We start from the raw sequence: 18,165 nt of genomic DNA, 5'->3' as shown, positions 1-18,165 counted from the left end.
AATTCATGCTTACTAAAAAGAGGGAGGCAACATACTATTCAAGACTGTTTATTTAGATAAGTGATCACACTTTTTTACTCTTCTGACTCAGCTGAAACAGCCGCCAATCAGACAGTCAGATAAGCCGGGTGACGCCTGATGATAAAACGGAATGTAAATTTTCCAAGCTTAGTAGTTGCCTTGGTTCTGATTCCTGTAGCCTCCTCGCTGGTAGCCCCCCTGTTTGGACTGGTAACCTCCCTTCTGATCTGTGGAGGCCACACCAATACCAGTTAGGAGATGAGAAACTATTCTGAAATATAAAAATGATCAACCGCTTCCACGACATACCTCTCTGGTACGACTGTTTCTGCTGATATCCGCCTTTCTGATCTGTAACGCAAGCGACAACCAATGAGCAAGGAGAAAACAACCTTTAACTAAGTAGTAGTTGGAGCTGACCTCTGTTGAAATAGCCGCCATAGACGCCCTGTTTCAGGTCGAAGACGCGCTCGTTGTTCTCCACCAGGCTGCCCAGTTTCTCCGCCAGCTGCAGCGCCATGTTCTGCAGAGAGGTGGGCTCTGTGCGGTGCATCACCACCGTCTGTGTGGGCTGGTCCAGGGAGGCCTGCGCCAGAGAGGGGCGTGTTAAATACAATTATCACATACTACAGTATTAATTGGCCCTGTACCCTAGAAACCGCCCATGAATGATACAGGAAAAGGCCCAAATGATACTGTGTCAAAGCCCAGGGCACTGATACTGATAAAATATAGAGTTTAACCATGTCCAGTATCAGTCCCCGCGCTGCTCTGGTATCGTGCCCGTGAAACAACCAATCAGAACAGCGCACGAGCACAGGTCATGAAGTGGGCTCCTGGGTTTCTAAACTCCGCGCATGTGACAGGAAATGTCACTGTAACTATAAATATTCCTAGTGCTTCTCCAGTCACCAAAAAACCCAAACTTGATTAATGGAACTTTAATTGTCAGACATTGATAAGATAAGACTGTTGATAAAATATTATTGTTGAAATATTTTTGCAATTGTTGTGTTTACACTGTTTAGATATAATACATGTAATAAACTGAACATTTTCTGGAAACAAAATGGTCTTTTGATTAAATAGTACGTGCGGGTACTATTATCAGCCCTTCGGTCGAGGGCTGATACTGACACTTGGAGGCATGATACCTAGCCTGATACCAGACAAACCATGTGATGATCTTATTATCACATACTATTTAATCATGAGCTTATTATCAGGTACTATTTAATCAAAAGACCATTTTGTTTCCAGAAAATGTTCAGTTTATTACATGTATTATATCTAAACAGTGTAAACACAACGATTGCAAAAATATTTCAACAATAATATTTTATCAACAGTCTTATCTTATCAATGTCTGACAATTAAAGTTCCATTAATCAAGTTTGGGTTTTTTGGTGACTGGAGAAGCACTAGGCACTAAGCACTCGTGTGCTGTTCTCTGATTGGTTGTTTCACGGGCACGATACCAGAGCAGCGCGCTCTGAGTGGACAGCTACGGGGGCTGATACTGGACATGGTTAAACTCTATATTTTATCAGTATCACTGCCCTGGGCTTTGACACAGTATCATTTGGGCCTTTTCCCGTATCATTCATGGGCGGTTTCTAGGGTACAGGGACAATTAATACTGTAGTATGCGATGATAAGATAATCACATGGTTTGTCTGATATCAGGCCCAGTATCATGCCCCCGCGTGCCAGTATCAGCCCGAGACCGAGGCCTGATACCAGACAAACCATGTGATAACCTATAATTATTCGCCCTTTCTATAGGCTAAGAGAAAGCCATGAAAAGTTACCATTAGTTCTTCGTTGATGATCATTTTGCTGATGATGCTGTGAACTGTGGCGATCTCCAACTCAAACATGTCAGACAGCGTCGCCATGCTGAAGAACACATACCACAAATATTATTACAAACCTTTTATTTTGGATTTTTATTACTATTTTGAGTTACCTGATGGAGTCGTACACGCTGCTGTACGTGAACAGGTATGTCCTCAGCGACTCCTCTTGGATCTTCCTGCAGAACAATCACATTAAAGTCAGAAAACGAACAACCCTCAATTAAATTTTTTTTTTTGTACCCACCTGACGAGCATCTCTCGCACTCGCTGTGTCTCGGGAAACAGGTCCCACACTTTACTGTTCATCTTCTCGTTAATGATAAAAGAGTGGCAGGTTCGCCAGTCCCCCATCTTCATGGCCTTGCTAGCTGCCACCACATGCTCCCGCATGCTCTCTGGGGGTCCTGGATGGTAGATAAAGTACAAAGGTGACGACCGCATGTAGAAAAACTAATGGTAATGGTTTTATTTCATTTGAACATGCATCAGATTACAATTGAGTGCATCACATAATCAGTTCACAGTTCCACATGTCCAAAAGGAGTAGGAAGAAGCAAAGCTTATTAAATCCTACCCCTCCATCTGGTACTTTTACAATCAATAACTGTTACATTTGTTCACTTCCTGCTTTCTTAATATAGTTTAAGTTTATTTTTTTAATTTTTATTAAAAAAAATATTTTGTTTTTTTTGTACCGTACCAAAGTATGAGGTGATATGAGCATCCAATGACATAATGTGTACCATAGTAAGTGTCAATATAGTGATATATATATAGCACATCATGACTGGTTCAAGACTCTTCATCCTTGTATTTAGCAAACATCAACTGCTTGTATTGTTTCTTGAATTGGCTCATCGTTGTGCATTGTTTGAGGGTCTTACTCAATCCATTCCATAGTTTGATTCCACATACTGAAATGCTATGGCTTTTTAACGTAGTCCTAGCATAGAAGTGTTTCAAATGTACTTCTTCCCTGAGATCATATTTCTCCTCGCTTGTAGAGAAGTATTGGATGACATTTTTAGCTAATTGGTTATTTTTAGCCTTATGCATTATTTTAGCTGTTTGAAGATGAACTATATCAGCAAGTTGAAGTATTTGTGATTTTAGAAATAAGGAGTTAGTATGTTCTCTGTAGGCGGCATTATGAATTATCCTTACTGGCCTTTTTTGCAGTACATTTAGCGAGTGAAGATTGCTTTTATAGTTATTAGCCCATATTTCCACACAATAAGTAAGATATGGTAAAACCAGAGAGCAATAAAGAGTGTGGAGTGATTTCTGATTGAGATATTTCTTGCCAACTTATGTTGTATATTTGTAATATGAGGTTTCCAGCTCATATGTTGTTGCTTTACTTTAAGGTGTGCAGCAAAGCCACCTTAAAATAAAGCCAGGAGTTCTATCAGCTAGTCAGTGTCATGTTAGCATAACATGTTAGCACTGTAGCTCACATAGCTGGGTAGTGTTGCTACGACTGCTAGGTCTTGGGCAATACAATTCCAAAACACTGTAGTGCATCTGACGTATCTAAAGTAGCATACGATTGGAATTTGAATACTACTGTCAGGAAAAGGTTTGACGATATGACCAGCTGTCCTACCGAGTAGCGGCTGTCTCTCGCCCACTCGGAGCTGATGGTGGAACTGCTTGCTGATCATGCGGCGGCGGGCGTCAAACTCGTGGGCGGCCATGTAAGGGATTTCCAGCAGCATGGCCGACACTAGGTACACGCATTCTAGAAGCTCCAGGTTGATGTGCATGTGGAACGGCACCTACGAGGACAACAAAGTGATGAGCACACATGCCAACACGACACAATGCGGAAAACAGATCGATGTGAAGACTAACTTGTCTTCTCTTCTCGATCTTCTCTTGCTCTGCATTCCTCTCTTGCATGTTCCTCATGAGCAAACCCTGACCCAAGAGTTCTTTGGCACGGCCTGATGACTGGATGTCCAGCAAGGCATTGTGAGCGTCTTTGATCATCCCTTGACGGAACGCACAGATGCCCAGTTGGACCATGGTTCTGTTGTAGAGGATCTACGAGAAAAAGTGATGTTAAGTTAGAACTTTTGAGGTTTCCACAAAGCATCACAGTGAGGTCTTGTGTGTGTACGCACCTGTACGGGCGGGTCGGCGTGCTGGATGTTGTCTTGCAGGTGGCTCATCAGCATGAGGTCCCGTGCCTGGTACCAACGCGAATGCAGCGCGTGGTGGTAGATGTGACAGAGGATGGCGCACGTGCGGATGCGGTCGGTGCGATCCTTGGCGTAGATGAACTTGCAGAGGCGGTCCATGATGACGGCACTGTCTTCACCCTCGCTCTCCTCCTGGTCCTGTTGGGACTACGTGAAGTGCAAACGGTTACCGTGATATTCGGGGGTTGGCTGGGTTCTGTGTAAAAGCCACAAGCGGATAAATGCTGGTTCAAATGTTATGGCCTGGTGAGGCTGTTTTGTGGGATCGACCGATATGGTTTTTTTCGGGACGATGCTGATACCGATTTTTTCCCCCATTACCCTTAGCCGATGGCCGATTTTGCTTGGGCCGATACAGCTTTTGCTCCCTCAAAAATGACAATAGCCACGTATATATGGACCCAAATATTCCAATTCCATTCGGGTTATTTGCTCAAACGGAAAGAATGTAACCTTTGTATACACCTCATTCCGAAAGAATAGTGCCAATCCGAATTAATATATAATGGGATTCCCAGGGGTGGAATATTCCTTTCCCCAATCCGATTGAGGTATCTTGTACCCGCTCAAACGGAAAGTTGTCAGAGTGCGTTTGTTTTTCTTCTTCTGTTTATTGGCGGTTGGCAAGCAGCTTTGGTGTGCATTAGCGCCATCTGTGGAACAGAATCTAAACCCTTCTATACGCCATTCACAAGTTTTATTAAAAAAGAAAATACATATCTATATAAAACATGTGCCGAGCTTAATTATAAAATATTAGCAAGATTGAACTTTATCTTTTCCTGTTCCCGGGTGCGTTCTTTCAGCGAATGCTGAGATATGATGTAACACACAGCTCCAGATGTTCTTAAATGGAGGCGAGCAATCGGCACTGGACTTCTAAGGAAAGTTTGTTTTTGATTCAAACTAAATTTCAAGACTGGACGAAGGAAAAACTGTCAATACGGAGTTATTCCAACAAGTGAAAGAAAAACTGGACGAAGTCGGTATCACGTGATGTTGGTGTTTACGCTTTACTGGGCATGCCCCATTGACTATTCTGGTTGATTAGAGCGCCGCATGTAGACACGCCATTGGAATATTCCTTTCCATGTATACCATTGCTTTCGGAAAGGTCATTCGGGAAGAGAAAAACTCCTCATGTAAACGTGGCTAATGATAACAAATATTACAGGTCTCAAGTTTAAACAAATATTCATTGAAATGTAAACAAATAACACAGTAGGATTCAGCTTTCTTAAACACACAATATTCAACAATGTGCAAAACATTTTCTGTCATAGTTTTATCTAGCATCGATAAGAGGGGGTGAGACGCACCCCCCTCATGCCTCCACACACAAACACATCACACTGACACAATTTAGTACGATATATAAAATATTTCTCTCATCATTAAAGTTTGTGTTGTGCACACTAAAGACCTCTGACGAGCAGACAAGGCTGCTCCAATTCGTTCTGTGTGTGTCTGTGCTCGGAGAGAGCGCACACACATAACACGACACGCATTTAACCCCAGCCCGGCGTTGGCTGAATGAAACTCCTACAAACACCATGGGACTGAATTGCCAAGGTTGCCATTAAAGCGGTGTTGGTAACAGCTGTACATATTAGTACATATTAGCCTCCAACTACATCAACAGCTCCCTAATTCCAACAGTAGGCACTTTTAAAGATGAAGCATTCAGCAGCATTCCTGGTTTTCAGACCCACAAACTAAACTATATTTTCAAGCACATATTATGCATTTGCACTAGCAGTTGTCGTTCATGTTTCCTATTTTAAAGCAGGTGGTAATATTTCAACTAAGTTTACCTATTAGAGGCTAATTAAAGGTTGAAAATGTACCCTAATTGCAGAGTGGGAGGGGTACCGCGATCGTGTGTTGCAGGGTCCTCCGGCAACACAAAGCTGCCCGGCGGATGCCTGTCTGTAAATCATGCGGCGGAAGAATACATCGGTGAACCCACGTGAGTATCGGACAGTACCGATTCAACTAAAGAACGCAAATATCAGCCCGCCGATGTATCGGTCGATCCTTACTACACATTCCTTTGAACAGAAAGTTTTCTGGCAGCCGATTTAGATTTTGTCACCTTTGTATCTCCCTGGATGCCCAGGCTGCGGCGGTGAGCCTTGTAGTCAAACTTGTAGTACGTGTGCATGATTCGGCGCAGGTAGACACGACAGATATCCTCCGTGCTTCCCTTAGTCTCCAAGTAGTTGAGGAGGCGATCCACAATGCCACAAACACGGCCTTCATCTTTCAGGTTGTCCACATATTCTATAGCAGAAGGAGGAGGAGGAATCTTTGTGAAACATTTCCCACCCTCCTTATCTAAATAGCATAATTGAGATCCTGAAAAAACCCTAACCTTGTGAATGAGGATCAGTGTTCTGCATGATCTTGGTAAACTCTTCATCCATCCTCTCCACCAGAGTTAAGATGCAACCACGAACCCTAAAAGGCTGTCAAAACCAAAAGGACCATTTTTCTTGCATTTTAGATGACAAAATTCACACCAAATGTAAGAATGAATGCAAAACTACAACTATTACATGATGCAAATCTTAATGAAGTTCATGAGATGTTGGGGTACCTGGTCTGAGATGGCCAGGTTCTCACTATCCTCTGCAATGTTCTCCCCAATGAAGATGTTGCTGTTGTCAAACAACATGTCCAGCAACTCGTCTATGCATTCCAGACACTTCTTCCACATTTCCGGCTGATGGGGACAGTCAAAGACTCAGACATTTTGAGCGTCAAATATACAAACATACACAAATATATGGATGAGACATTTGCCCTACCTTCATGAAGGTTGCCATGTTGGGGTTGTAGTCGTACAGCGAAGCAATGATGTTGAACTTAATTTTGACCGTGACCCCTGCACCAAGGTTATTCTCTGCAGCGATGGCTGCCAGGGCATTGAGCAGCTCAATCTGGCCGGTCCTGGCAACGAGGACAGGAAATGAAATGATAAACGACTGAACAAATATACATACTCTCAAATCAAGACTGGGCGAGACGAGGGCGCCGCACGAAGGCACGTGGTTTGCAAAGGTGATGTAATCTGGTGGTCCCCATGGCTCCACGCGGCTGTGTCAAGCATAAACCAAAGTTTAGATCAGAGTGGTCACCTGTCTGTGCTCTTTTTGCCTCTGGCTTGCAGGATCTCATTGAGCTTCTTCACCACCACAGCTGTGTTGATCTCTGTGCCCTTTGCAAACATCTTGGGCTTTTCCTGATAAAGTAAATGAAATGCATCAATGACAAGAAATATGCATAACTATAAAGGGGAAGGGGGGTTTGTTCTAATAATTGGATTAGTATCAATTCGTGGTTGCCAATGTACGTAGAAAAAAACATTCATAAGTCGCACTGGAGTATAAGTCGCACAAGGCCAAAAATGCATAATCAGGTAGAAAAAAAACATACATAAGTCGCACTGGAGTATAAGTCGCACAAGGCCAAAAATGCATAATCAGGTAGAAAAAAAACATACATAAGTCGCACAAGGCCAAAAATGCATAATTAGGTAGAAAAAACATACATAAGTTGTACTGGAGTATAACTCGCACAAGGCCAAAAATGCATAATTGGGTAGAAAAAAAACATACATAAGTCGCACTGGAGTATAAGTCGCACAAGGCCAAAAATGCATAATTGGGTAGAAAAAAAAACATACATAAGTCGCACCGGAGTATAAGTCGCACAAGGCCAAAAATGCATAATTTGGTAAAAAAAAACATACATAAGTTGTACTGGAGTATAAGTCGCACAAGGCCAAAAATGCATAATTGGGTAGAAAAAAACCATACATAAGTCGCACCGGAGTATAAGTCGCACATGGACAAAAATGCATAATGGAGTATAAGTCACACAAGGCCAAAAATGCATAATTAGGTAGAAAAAACATACATAAGTCGCACTGGAGTATAAGTCGCATTTTTTGTGGGTAATTTATTTTCCAAACTACTTGACCAAAACAGACATTATGTCCTCTTGGAATGCAAGTTCTAACAATAAAAGAATAGAGAACAGGCTGAATAGATGTAAGATATGCTAACACAATGGTTATTCAGCTACACTAAAAATAACGATGTTACGTCGATACATGTTGTCCGAAATGGCAACAAGCTGAACACAGATCAATGTAGTGATGTTTGATCGAGTAACTATGAGTGTTACCTCCAAAGATGCTTGCAGAAAGATTGTCCTTACCTTGACGAGAGGGACACCTCCCTTCACCTTCTCCCAGCCTCCCTCCACCTCCTCCTCAGCATCCTCCTCCAATTTCTCTTTCTTTTTGAGCTTCTTCTTTTTCCCAACCTTTTCATTGCTCTTCTCGGGTGCCTGAGCCCTGAACACATGAACATGTTCTTAAGACTTTCACCGGGGACATAAGAAGGGGTGATAAAGGATTTTTAACATTCCTCCATCTGTCAATTTTTTTTACTAGACATTATTTATGTTGGTTGACAATAATATAACATGTGAACACAAACTGACCAATTATTCATACAAATGGCTTCATTGGGTCAAAAAAAAGTTGGACTGGAACTTAATGAGATGCCCCACATAAACGGGGCGTTGATATAAATGGGACCAACTTAAACGAGATTCATTGTACTGTAATGTTTACGTTCGGGGCCTCACTTCTTGAGGAAGACCATGGCGAGAGATGCACTTTTCTCCTCCCCTTCATCAGAGCTCTCACTCCCAGTGTCCACAGTGTCAGAGCCCCAGTCCTCATCGTCATCATCATCATCGTCGTCAGAAGAGGACTCATCCTGTCAGAAGGCACAGATAGGGTGGAGTACTGTTTACATTCTGTTTTTTCTGAAATTGTGCTGGGGCTTAAACTTTGCCTTAAAAAAGGAAAACAAAAATGTTGTCCAAAAAAATTCTTTTTTCCAAGTTCTGGAATTTTGTGACATAAATTTATATATTATATATAATATATTATATAAATTCTGTGGATCTGACACACACACTAAGCAATTTGGCAAACATTTTTTGGCACTTTATAAGAAGACATGCATGAACTGTGAATTTTAGAACGTAAAAGTTAATGTTATAAGAACATGTGAAACTAATTAATTCGAATGATTAATTTAGCAACCATTTTAATGCAGGGCAATGTATAAGTCCTCTACTTCTGACTTGAAAAAGTGCCTATTGGGGTGTTATTTCACAACTCAGGGACTTAATACATACGCTGTCAGCAATAAACCAAATCAGACAACAATACGTAATACTAATTAATATCCAATATTCCATTTTAATGTTAAAATAAGCTTTTCATACCCCGGATCCTTTGGCGGACTTGAGGAACTTGCTGGCCTCGGGTGCAGCCTCTGACTTTTTCTTCAAGAATGATTTGGCAGACACGCCATCATCGCCGCCTTCGTCATCACTGTCAGAGGACGAACCTTAGAGTACAAAACGGGAGTGAATGAAAACTAGCAATCATTTGTCTGACAATTTAACTTCCACAGAACATCAACGGAAAGGGATGCTTAGGCACTTTAAATTCAAAAAAACATGATTTCAGACCTAAATGGTCAAAAATAAAAATGGTCACTGCTGTATATATATATATATATATATATATATATATATATATATATGTAGTCTTTACAGTACATATACTAATCAACGACCACCTAAACGAGTCAGAGCTCTCCGTCTCTCGCATACAGGAGAGAATCCTTGTAATTAACAAGGAAGAATATGGTTACCTGAATCATCTTGTCCCTTCTCCTCCTCTTCATCTGCAGATTCTTGAGGATTCTAAGAAAAACAAGGAATTTTATCAGTGCAACATCCTCTAGTGATGTTCTCACAAGCAACAAAAACCAACTATGATATTACACTGCACAACGGGTCCTCAACGGCCATGAACACATGCATATTGAAGAACCGCACCTTATTTATTTAGCATTTTTAAGTGTTATTTTTATATTTATTACATTTTTGTATGTAAAAAAGAATGAACGATCCAACAGAGACTCAACAATTGTGTTGTAATGTTCTTTTACCAACATTATCTAATATAATTTATACTAGTAAATGTAAATTATACACTTCTTTACCTCCTTATAAGCAGTGATTTCCGTCTCATAATCCCTGTTGTACTTGCGGATCTTCTGTCGGAGTGTACTGAGGGCTTTTGCATTGTTCTTGTTCATCTTCTTCTTGCCTTCTTTGTCCTCCCAAAGCTGAAGCAATTACTCATATTAATAAATTACACACACGATCACATCCTTCCGAGGCCTCATTTGTTAAGCTATGACAAACAACATTCAATAATGGTGAGAATTCATAAATGATAAACAGGAAATCTGACCTGATTCAAGTAATCCTCCAGGTCTGCCAAGAGACGGATGTAAAAAGATGGAACCCCTTCCTTGTCTACTATATTTTTGCTTTTGAGGAACGCTCGACACAACTGCTCAAACTCCTCCAGACACTTGGCCATGTCGCGAATCTTCATAGCGTTGCGGATAGTCTTGATGAGATTGGTCAACTCCTCAAACCTACAATTCAAGAACACATTAAAATGAGTGTGTCTGATTGTAGATATGTTGCTGAGAGGATCCCTGACAACCTTTTGTCTTTGGCGCTTCGCACGACTCTCTTGGTGTCTTCCTCGTCATCACTGAGCAGCAGTGACCTGTGTAGACAAGCCCCGCAATATTTTTTTTTATAGAAGATCAACTTCAAATAAAAAGTAACACTGGGATTAAAAGGAACAGTTGAACTGACTGCTTGAAAGTGGTCCCGGGTGCTTTTGGGGTAATCTCATCTGCGGATGAGGACTCCTCTGACTCGCTGTCAGACCCAGTGGCAAAGAAACGAGACATGGCTGAAGAAAGTGCTCAATCTGCAAAAACAATAGGAATCATGTTAGATCAAAGCACAACATAATACCACTACAGTATCAGCTTGACTTTGCATATCATATACGGGATGCAATAATAATAATTTCATTATAAAATGCAATATCTCTGTTTTGCAGATGACAAGGAATGAGGCTTAAATATTCATAATATGCAAAACATCTGTTTAACACATGTACAATATTGCTTTGACAGATGCTTTGTAAGTTTTACATCATAACATGATAACGTTGAAACAATTGTTACTTGTCACACTTTATAAACTCACATCACCTATTATCAAGCATCATAAAACATAATTTTAGCTCATGTTTCCATTGACTTTCCTGACAAAACTACGCTATGTAACGTGGTTTTACGCTAATGCTAAGCTTCCGTTAGCATTATGCTAGGAAGAGGCCTCCCGGGGAAACACACTAAGCGACAGGTAGGCAATTATCAAACACACAGCAATGTCTTTGTAAACAACACTTACTTAGGTCCTTGCGAAATGTATTATGTGATAATTCTGTCGTGTTTGATGAGCGATAAAATCCAGTTTTGCTGTAGTGTTGCCACAGAAAGAACGTGCGCCGACAGCGCCGGTCACTTCAGCCAGGAAAGGAAGTGCTTCTTCTTCTACTGGGTTGATCGGGCACTGGCGTCAAAAATGGCGCCACCTACCGGTAAAAAAGCAATGCACTCCCAGCCGGTAATACAGATACAGGACAGTACCAGGAAAAATGATACGTTCTACATGAGTTTGAATTTTATTCCTTTAATGAATACATGTAGATATTATGTAAATTGTAACAATTATACATTTATAGCTTTTTAAAATTATACTGAATTCAACAATTTTGCTCTTCTTTCGAAAAACTGAATTTTTGAAAGGTCATCTGTGGCCACTGACCATATGGCCTTGTGTGAAAAGCAACGTAACATATATATAGATAGATATATGTGAAAAAAACTTGATGGTCGTGACTAAGTGTTACATACACAAAATGTATTACAATAGATGAAAACCTTATGAATGTGAACGGTGGCACAATTTGTAATATTGATGATGGAATGGGGTGCTTCACATGTCATCTTCTTTCTTGTACTTTTTCAGTTCTAGAAGGAAAAAAAATAGGGACAAAAATGACTCTTAACTGAATGACAAGATTTTGATCATTTTAAAAATGTAATTAATGAACCATCATATGAAAAAAAAATGTGTTGGCACTTCGGGAAAAAAATTACCTCCCACATTCATTCATGCTCGGTGCTGGAGCCTATCCCAGTTGTCTTTGGGTGAGAGGCGGGGTACACCCTGGACTGGTCGCCAGCCAGCCAATCACAGGACACATATAGACAAACAACCATTCACACTCACATTCATACCTATGGACAATTTGGAGTGGCCAATTAACCTAGCATGTTTTTGGAATGTGGGAGGAAACCGGAGTACCCGGAGAAAACCCACGCATGCACGGGGAGAACATGCAAACTCCACACAGAGCTGGCCGAGGGTGGAATTGAACTCGGGTCTCCTAGCTGTGAGGCCTGCGTGCTAACCACTCTTTTTCTTTTTAGTGTATAATGTTTAAACATTTTGTTTCTTTCTTTCTTCAACATGGGGTGGCTACTGAGGCGCCCACCTTCTTTCAGTCTTTTAAGCTCCCGCTCCAACACGACGCAGTTGGCACAACCTGTGGTATACAAAAGAATGCAGTGAAAATACATAAATTAGATGACTATGGCTTTCTATTGCCTTTTTAAAACTCACCATGGCCTTTAGCCAGCAGAGGTCTCTGATTAGTCACAGGCATTTTTAGGCTTTTAGTTCTGGAGGCAGCCTCACAACCTGCTGAGGGCTCAGCAGAGGTGGACACTGCAGCATCTGAAAAAAAAACCAGCGTGAAGCAAACGCAAAAAGCTATTTTCCTCAAGTACAGTCAAAATTCCAGCCCACCATCCTTTTGGCCTTTAGCAACCACAGCTCGCTGATTGTTGGCAGACTGCCTCAAGGTTCTGGCTGAGCTTGTTGCAACCTCAGAAGATGCTGATGCTACAGCGTGACCGGCTGAAGTGTGAACATCTGAAAGATCATAACATTTATGACAAGCATTGTTGTGGTCACAGTAAGGGAAACACATTCATACCCATTTTTGTCTTCTTCACAACCGGTTCGTCTCTGACTAAGTTGTGCTTCCTCGTTTGGGGAATCTTGACTGCAGTATTTGAAACTGAAAAAAAAAACTGATTTTTTTTTCTCCCACCAAAGGATTCCTTTCAAATATGACAACAATTTCTTTCTGCAGAAATACAGTGTTTACCAGCACTCGAGGAAGCCAGTGTGCTGCTTCTCGTGGGTGGCAGTCTGCTGAGTGGCAACACTTTGGGGAGGCTTGATGGTCTTGCACTCAACTGCAGCCTCTCCAGTCCAGACTTTGGCAGCTTAGATGCTAACACAGACCCAAACACACAAGTTACTGTATACTGTAAATTTGTCTCGCATATCACAGTTAAACTTACCCATCGTTGATGGTCTCAGGTTATATGAGCTGGACACAGCTGAACTCTAAAAAGCACAAAACCAGAAGTCATTCTTAGAATTTGATTCAAAATTAATTGACCCGAATGCATGACAGTATTTATATATTAGGCCCGTCTTCTATTCAGGTAAATATGGTAATGGTTTTATTTCATTTGAACATGCATCGGATTACATTGAGTGCATCCCATAATGAGTTCACAGTTCCACATGTCCAAAAGGAGTAGGAAGAAGCAAAGCTTATTAAATCCTACCCCTCCATCTGGTACTTTTACAATCAGTAACTGTTACATTTGTTCACTTCCTGCTTTCCTAATATAGTTTATTTAAATTTTTTGTCACATACCGAAGTACGAGGTGATATGACCATCCAATGACATAATGGGTACCATAGTAACTGTCAATATAATGATATATATATGGTACTTTTACAATCAGTAACTGTTACATTTGTTCACTTCCTGCTTTCCTAATATAGTTTATTTAAATTTTTTGTCACATACCGAAGTACGAGGTGATATGAGCATCCAATGACATAATGGGTACCATAGTAAGTGTCAATATAGTGATATATATATATAGCACATCATGACTGGTTCAAGACTCTTCATCCTTGTATTTAGCAAACATCAACTGCTTGTATTGTTTCTTGAATTGGCTCATCGTTGTGCATTGTTTGAGGGTCTTACTCAATCCATTCCATAGTTTGATTCCACATACTGAAATGCTATGGCTTTTTAACGTAGTCCTAGCATATAAGTGTTTCAAATGTACTTCTTCCCTGAGATCATATTTCTCCTCTCTTGTAGAGAAGTATTGGATGACATTATATGGTATTATTAATTATGCAGCAAGATTAATGGTCTTAAACTAGTTTACCTCCTGAAGTGTGCGTGGTTCAGCCGGAGGTCTTCGTCTCATCATAGTGAGACCTGATCCAATCATCTTGCCTTGTCCTGGAAGCAACGACGCCGGCTTGAATTTGAGCAGCTGCGTTGCAGGTTTGAAGGCAGGCAACAGGGATTTGGCAGAAAAGAGCGTCTTTCGATCACAGGTGTGGTTTGATGCCACGTTGGATGTTGTTGTCTGAACCGCTGGCTTACTGGCAGCATCTCCATCGAGACTTTTTGGCTTTTCGACTTTTCCCTCGTCCCGATCAACGAATGTGTACATTTTACAACTGGTCATTGGCGTTGAAGTAATCAACGCCTCGCTTTGTAAATCGAGGGTGTCATCCAAATTTAACGTTTTTGCTTTGTTGTTGAGGATTGTATCTATGCTTTGGTCTCCGTGTAAAGATTCAGAAGGGTCCTTTGTCTCACATTGAGTGGTCGAGGGTGCAAACTCTTTGCCCGGAAGCAGTTCTAACACCTTGTCATTAGTGCAAACACCACCAGAGTTTCTTTCCGACACAGTTATTGTGCCAGTGGATTGAGAAGTTTTGTCACCATTGTGATTGTGACTGGAGCTATTGTCTGACACAGGTATTGTTCCACTGAGACATGGAGGTTTAGCATCAAAGTTCTTCTCTGACATTGTTATTGTGCCACTGGACTGAGGAGGAGGTCTGGCATCAAAAGTGTTGCGGTTGTTCTTACTGGAGTCACTTTCCGACACTGGTAGTGTGCTATTTGACTGAGGAGGGTTGGCATTAAAAGTGTTGTGTTCCGTGTCGCTTGAATTTCCTTGAGAAGTTGTTACTTTGCCGTTGGTGTGACCATCACTAGCGCGGTCGGTAACTATGCTGCCAGACTGAGAGAGGTTGGCATTAAAGGTGCTTTGTTCCCTGATGCTGGAATTTCCTTGAGAACTCGTTACTTTGCCATTGGTCTGCGATGGAGGGTTAGCATTGAAGGCACCCTGGTGTCCGCCGTTCGCACAGTCGGTTAATTTTCTGCCAGACTGAGAAACGTTGGCATCAAAGGTGTTATGGTTCCCGTCATTTGAATTTTTTTGAGAATTTGTTTCTTTGCCATTGGTCCGCGATGGAGGGTTAGCATTGAAGGCACGCTGGTGTCCACCGTCAGCACAGTCGGTTAATGTTCTGCCAGACTGAGAAACATTGGCATCAAAGGCGTTGTGGTGAACATCAGTGGAACTGCTTTCTGACACTGTGTTCCCGTCCCTGGAACCGGACTGAAGAGGGTTAGCTTCACGGGTGTTTTGGTGATTCTCAACTGAGTGGCTTTCTGGCATGTTTACTGTGCTATTGGACCGAGATGGAGGGTTAGAATCCAGAGAGCATCTGGATATTCTGGTTATTGTGCAACCAAACTGGGGAGGGTTAATATCAAAGGTACCGTTACAAGAACTGCTTTCGGAAGTGACTATTGTGCCATTGGTCTGAGAGGATGGATTAGCATCGACGACATGATGATGGTGACTGTCCGACATTGTTGTTGTGTCATTGTTCTTAGAGGGGGGGTTAGTATCAAACGTGTTATGGTGACTGGAGCTACTGTCCGACATTGTTACTGTGCCATTGGTCTGAGAGGAAGGATTAGCATCGACGGCATGATGATGGTGACTGTCCGACATTGTTGTTGTGTCATTGTTCTTAGAGGGGAGGTTAGTATCAAACGTGTTATGGTGACCATGACTGGAGCTACTGTCCGACATTGTTACTGTGTCATTGGTGTGTGAAGATTTAGCAACAAAAGTGTGCTGGTGGCCATCATTAGAATTATTAGATATTATGCTACTGGATTGCGAAGGGTTAGCATCAAAGGTGTTGTGATCACCACTGGAGCTCTTTTCGGACAATGTTAATGTACTATTGAACTGGGGAGGGTGAGTATCAGAGGAGCTACTCTCCAACATTGTTATTGTGCTATTGGCCTGAGGTTTTCCATTAACAGTATTGTGGTGTTCGTCGGTTGAGGTGGTTTCTGTTATGGTAATTTTGTTGTTACTTGTCACGCAGGTTTTAGCCTTTTTACAAGAAGGCAGGCTATCTGGATCAATAAGTGCACACTCCCCAGTCAGACCTGGAACTACAGAACTATTCGGTTCCCCGTTCATATTTTGGCTAGTGTTGTTCTTGGTGGCTTCAACACGATTCAAAGTTGCTCCATGTTCCATATTTGACTCAAAGGTAGGATTTGATGAAATGTCAGTTGTGGGTATGAAGCCACAAGGTGAGTGTAAATCAGTAATGTCTGGTAAGCACTCGTCATACAACCAACACACAGAAGCATTGCTTTCCAAGTGTCTGTTTGCTTTGTTTACTTTCATCCTTGGAGTCGGAGCGGAATCCTTCCGAGAGATCTTGTGAGGCACTACCTTCTCAATCTTTCCAACCGACTCCATTGGAGACAGCGGTGATGCCGAGATGCTTTTCAATACAGACGAATCACTTGGTTGCATTTCGAAATCTCGCGTGACATCAACGAGTGTGATATCCGGAAAGTATTCAGAATCCAATTTTTGCGTATATGATGCTGCATGTAATGCGGGGGGGATATTTTCCCAATTTGTTTCCGTGTCATTTTCCAGAACAGATGAAGAACACCCAGATGACAAATTAGCCATGCTGGACGAAGACTAATGTTTGGTTTTTTTTTGCTGTCGGTGATTGCAGCCTGTGGATGAAAAGTTATGGAGACATATTTTAAGAACAAAGCTACAATATTTCAGCTACGACAGATAATTTTTAGCCACATAACATTGAAAGCACCTTGTCGGTAAAAGCTAGCTAAACATTAGCTTTCAAATTGGCGTTAGCTTGGTCGTGTCAGTACTTACCTAGCCGCGCAGTAGACTCACATTTAGGTCGCGCTCCGAACTTAGTATAACAAAGCGTCCAAAAACCTAAAACGGTCAAATAGTCGAAAAACCATTGCCGCTCGAGTTTCAAATGTTACGATGACAAGTCATTGGGTAGAGAATAAACCAACCAATCAGCGCAACCGTTGTCTTCTTCGTGTCTTAAACCATGTTGTGACACCGCCCTCTAAAGCCAGGCTAAGGAAGTACAGCCTTAAGTGTTCCAACTCGCAAATAAAAACAATGTAAAAAAAGGAGTTCCTCTAAATTTATTTATTGAACCTTGCAAATCCAAGATTGAAGAATGTCATGTTGAAGCCATTGGGTTTAAACTAAACCAATACGCCAAACAATCACCGTAACCGTTGTCTTCGTGTTTAAAACAATGTTGTGACATCGCCCTCTACAGGCAGGCTAAGGAAGTACACCCTTAACTGTTCCAACTCAAGATAAAATTGAGGCCAAAATAAAAAAAAAAATTAAAAATATTAATTCATTAATTCATTTTCTACTGCTTTTCCTCACGAGGGTTGCAGGGGTATGCTGGAGCCTATCCCAGCTGTCTTCGGGCGAGACTGGTGGCCAGCCAATCACAGGGCACATATAGACAAACAACCATTCACACTCACATTCATACCTACGGACAATTTGGAGTCGCTAATTAACCTAGCATGTTTTTGGAATGTGGGAGGAAATCGGGAGTACCCGGAGAAATCCACACATGCACGGGGAGAACATGCAAACTCCACACAGAGATGGCCGAGGGTGGAATTGAACCCTCATCTCCTCGCTGTGAGGTCTACACGTTAACTACTTGAACCCCGTGCAGCCCATGTTTTTATTTTTCACAAATTCGTCTACATTATTAACTGAAAACCTGAATGAAAAGC

At 41.6% G+C, this 18,165-nt stretch overlaps 2 protein-coding genes across 2 annotated transcripts; both read right to left on the bottom strand.

The window, feature by feature from the left end:
• Positions 1-32: 32 nt before the first annotated feature.
• Positions 33-11,615, bottom strand: eif3c (eukaryotic translation initiation factor 3, subunit C). The gene is made up of 23 exons (XM_058061739.1): positions 11,465-11,615; positions 10,856-10,973; positions 10,698-10,763; positions 10,437-10,626; positions 10,183-10,308; positions 9,829-9,880; positions 9,395-9,519; positions 8,744-8,877; positions 8,309-8,447; positions 7,225-7,328; positions 6,895-7,036; positions 6,684-6,809; positions 6,459-6,552; positions 6,180-6,367; positions 4,007-4,231; positions 3,735-3,926; positions 3,487-3,658; positions 2,125-2,284; positions 1,991-2,056; positions 1,833-1,920; positions 442-607; positions 331-372; positions 33-248 (listed from the first exon to the last, which is right to left on the bottom strand). The coding sequence occupies exons 2-23, from the start codon at positions 10,951-10,953 to the stop codon at positions 169-171; spliced, it is 2,775 nt and encodes a 924-aa protein (XP_057917722.1). The 5' UTR covers positions 10,954-10,973; positions 11,465-11,615; the 3' UTR covers positions 33-168.
• Positions 11,616-11,757: 142 nt separating this feature from the next.
• Positions 11,758-18,118, bottom strand: LOC131109861 (uncharacterized). The gene is made up of 9 exons (XM_058062292.1): positions 17,255-18,118; positions 14,390-17,091; positions 13,492-13,537; positions 13,293-13,421; positions 13,119-13,202; positions 12,929-13,054; positions 12,743-12,856; positions 12,615-12,665; positions 11,758-12,087 (listed from the first exon to the last, which is right to left on the bottom strand). Exons 2-9 carry the CDS (start codon positions 17,039-17,041, stop codon positions 12,053-12,055), a joined length of 3,237 nt encoding a protein of 1,078 aa, XP_057918275.1. The 5' UTR covers positions 17,042-17,091; positions 17,255-18,118; the 3' UTR covers positions 11,758-12,052.
• Between the last annotated feature and the right edge of the window lie 47 nt (positions 18,119-18,165).

This window comes from Doryrhamphus excisus, chromosome 22, assembly GCF_030265055.1.
Source record: "Doryrhamphus excisus isolate RoL2022-K1 chromosome 22, RoL_Dexc_1.0, whole genome shotgun sequence".
Lineage (NCBI taxonomy): Eukaryota > Metazoa > Chordata > Actinopteri > Syngnathiformes > Syngnathidae > Doryrhamphus > Doryrhamphus excisus.
This window is presented reverse-complemented; position numbering and strand designations above follow the sequence as displayed.

What these genes read in the sequence shown, in the direction of transcription:
- LOC131109861 (XM_058062292.1), bottom strand. Translation starts at nt 17,041, where the DNA reads ATGGCTAATTTGTCATCTGGGTGTTCTTCATCTGTTCTGGAAAATGAC. An exon ending in TGTGAAGAAGACAAAAATGG is followed by an intron (nt 13,055 to 13,118) that starts GTATGAATGTGT and finishes ATGATCTTTCAG; the next exon opens with ATGTTCACACTTCAGCCGGT. An exon ending in TGCTAAAGGCCAAAAGGATG is followed by an intron (nt 12,857 to 12,928) that starts GTGGGCTGGAAT and finishes TTTTTTTTTCAG; the next exon opens with ATGCTGCAGTGTCCACCTCT.
- eif3c (XM_058061739.1), bottom strand. Translation starts at nt 10,953, where the DNA reads ATGTCTCGTTTCTTTGCCACTGGGTCTGACAGCGAGTCAGAGGAGTCC. An exon ending in TGGAGGATTACTTGAATCAG is followed by an intron (nt 10,309 to 10,436) that starts GTCAGATTTCCT and finishes TAATTGCTTCAG; the next exon opens with CTTTGGGAGGACAAAGAAGG. An exon ending in ACGCCGACCCGCCCGTACAG is followed by an intron (nt 3,927 to 4,006) that starts GTGCGTACACAC and finishes TTTTTCTCGTAG; the next exon opens with ATCCTCTACAACAGAACCAT.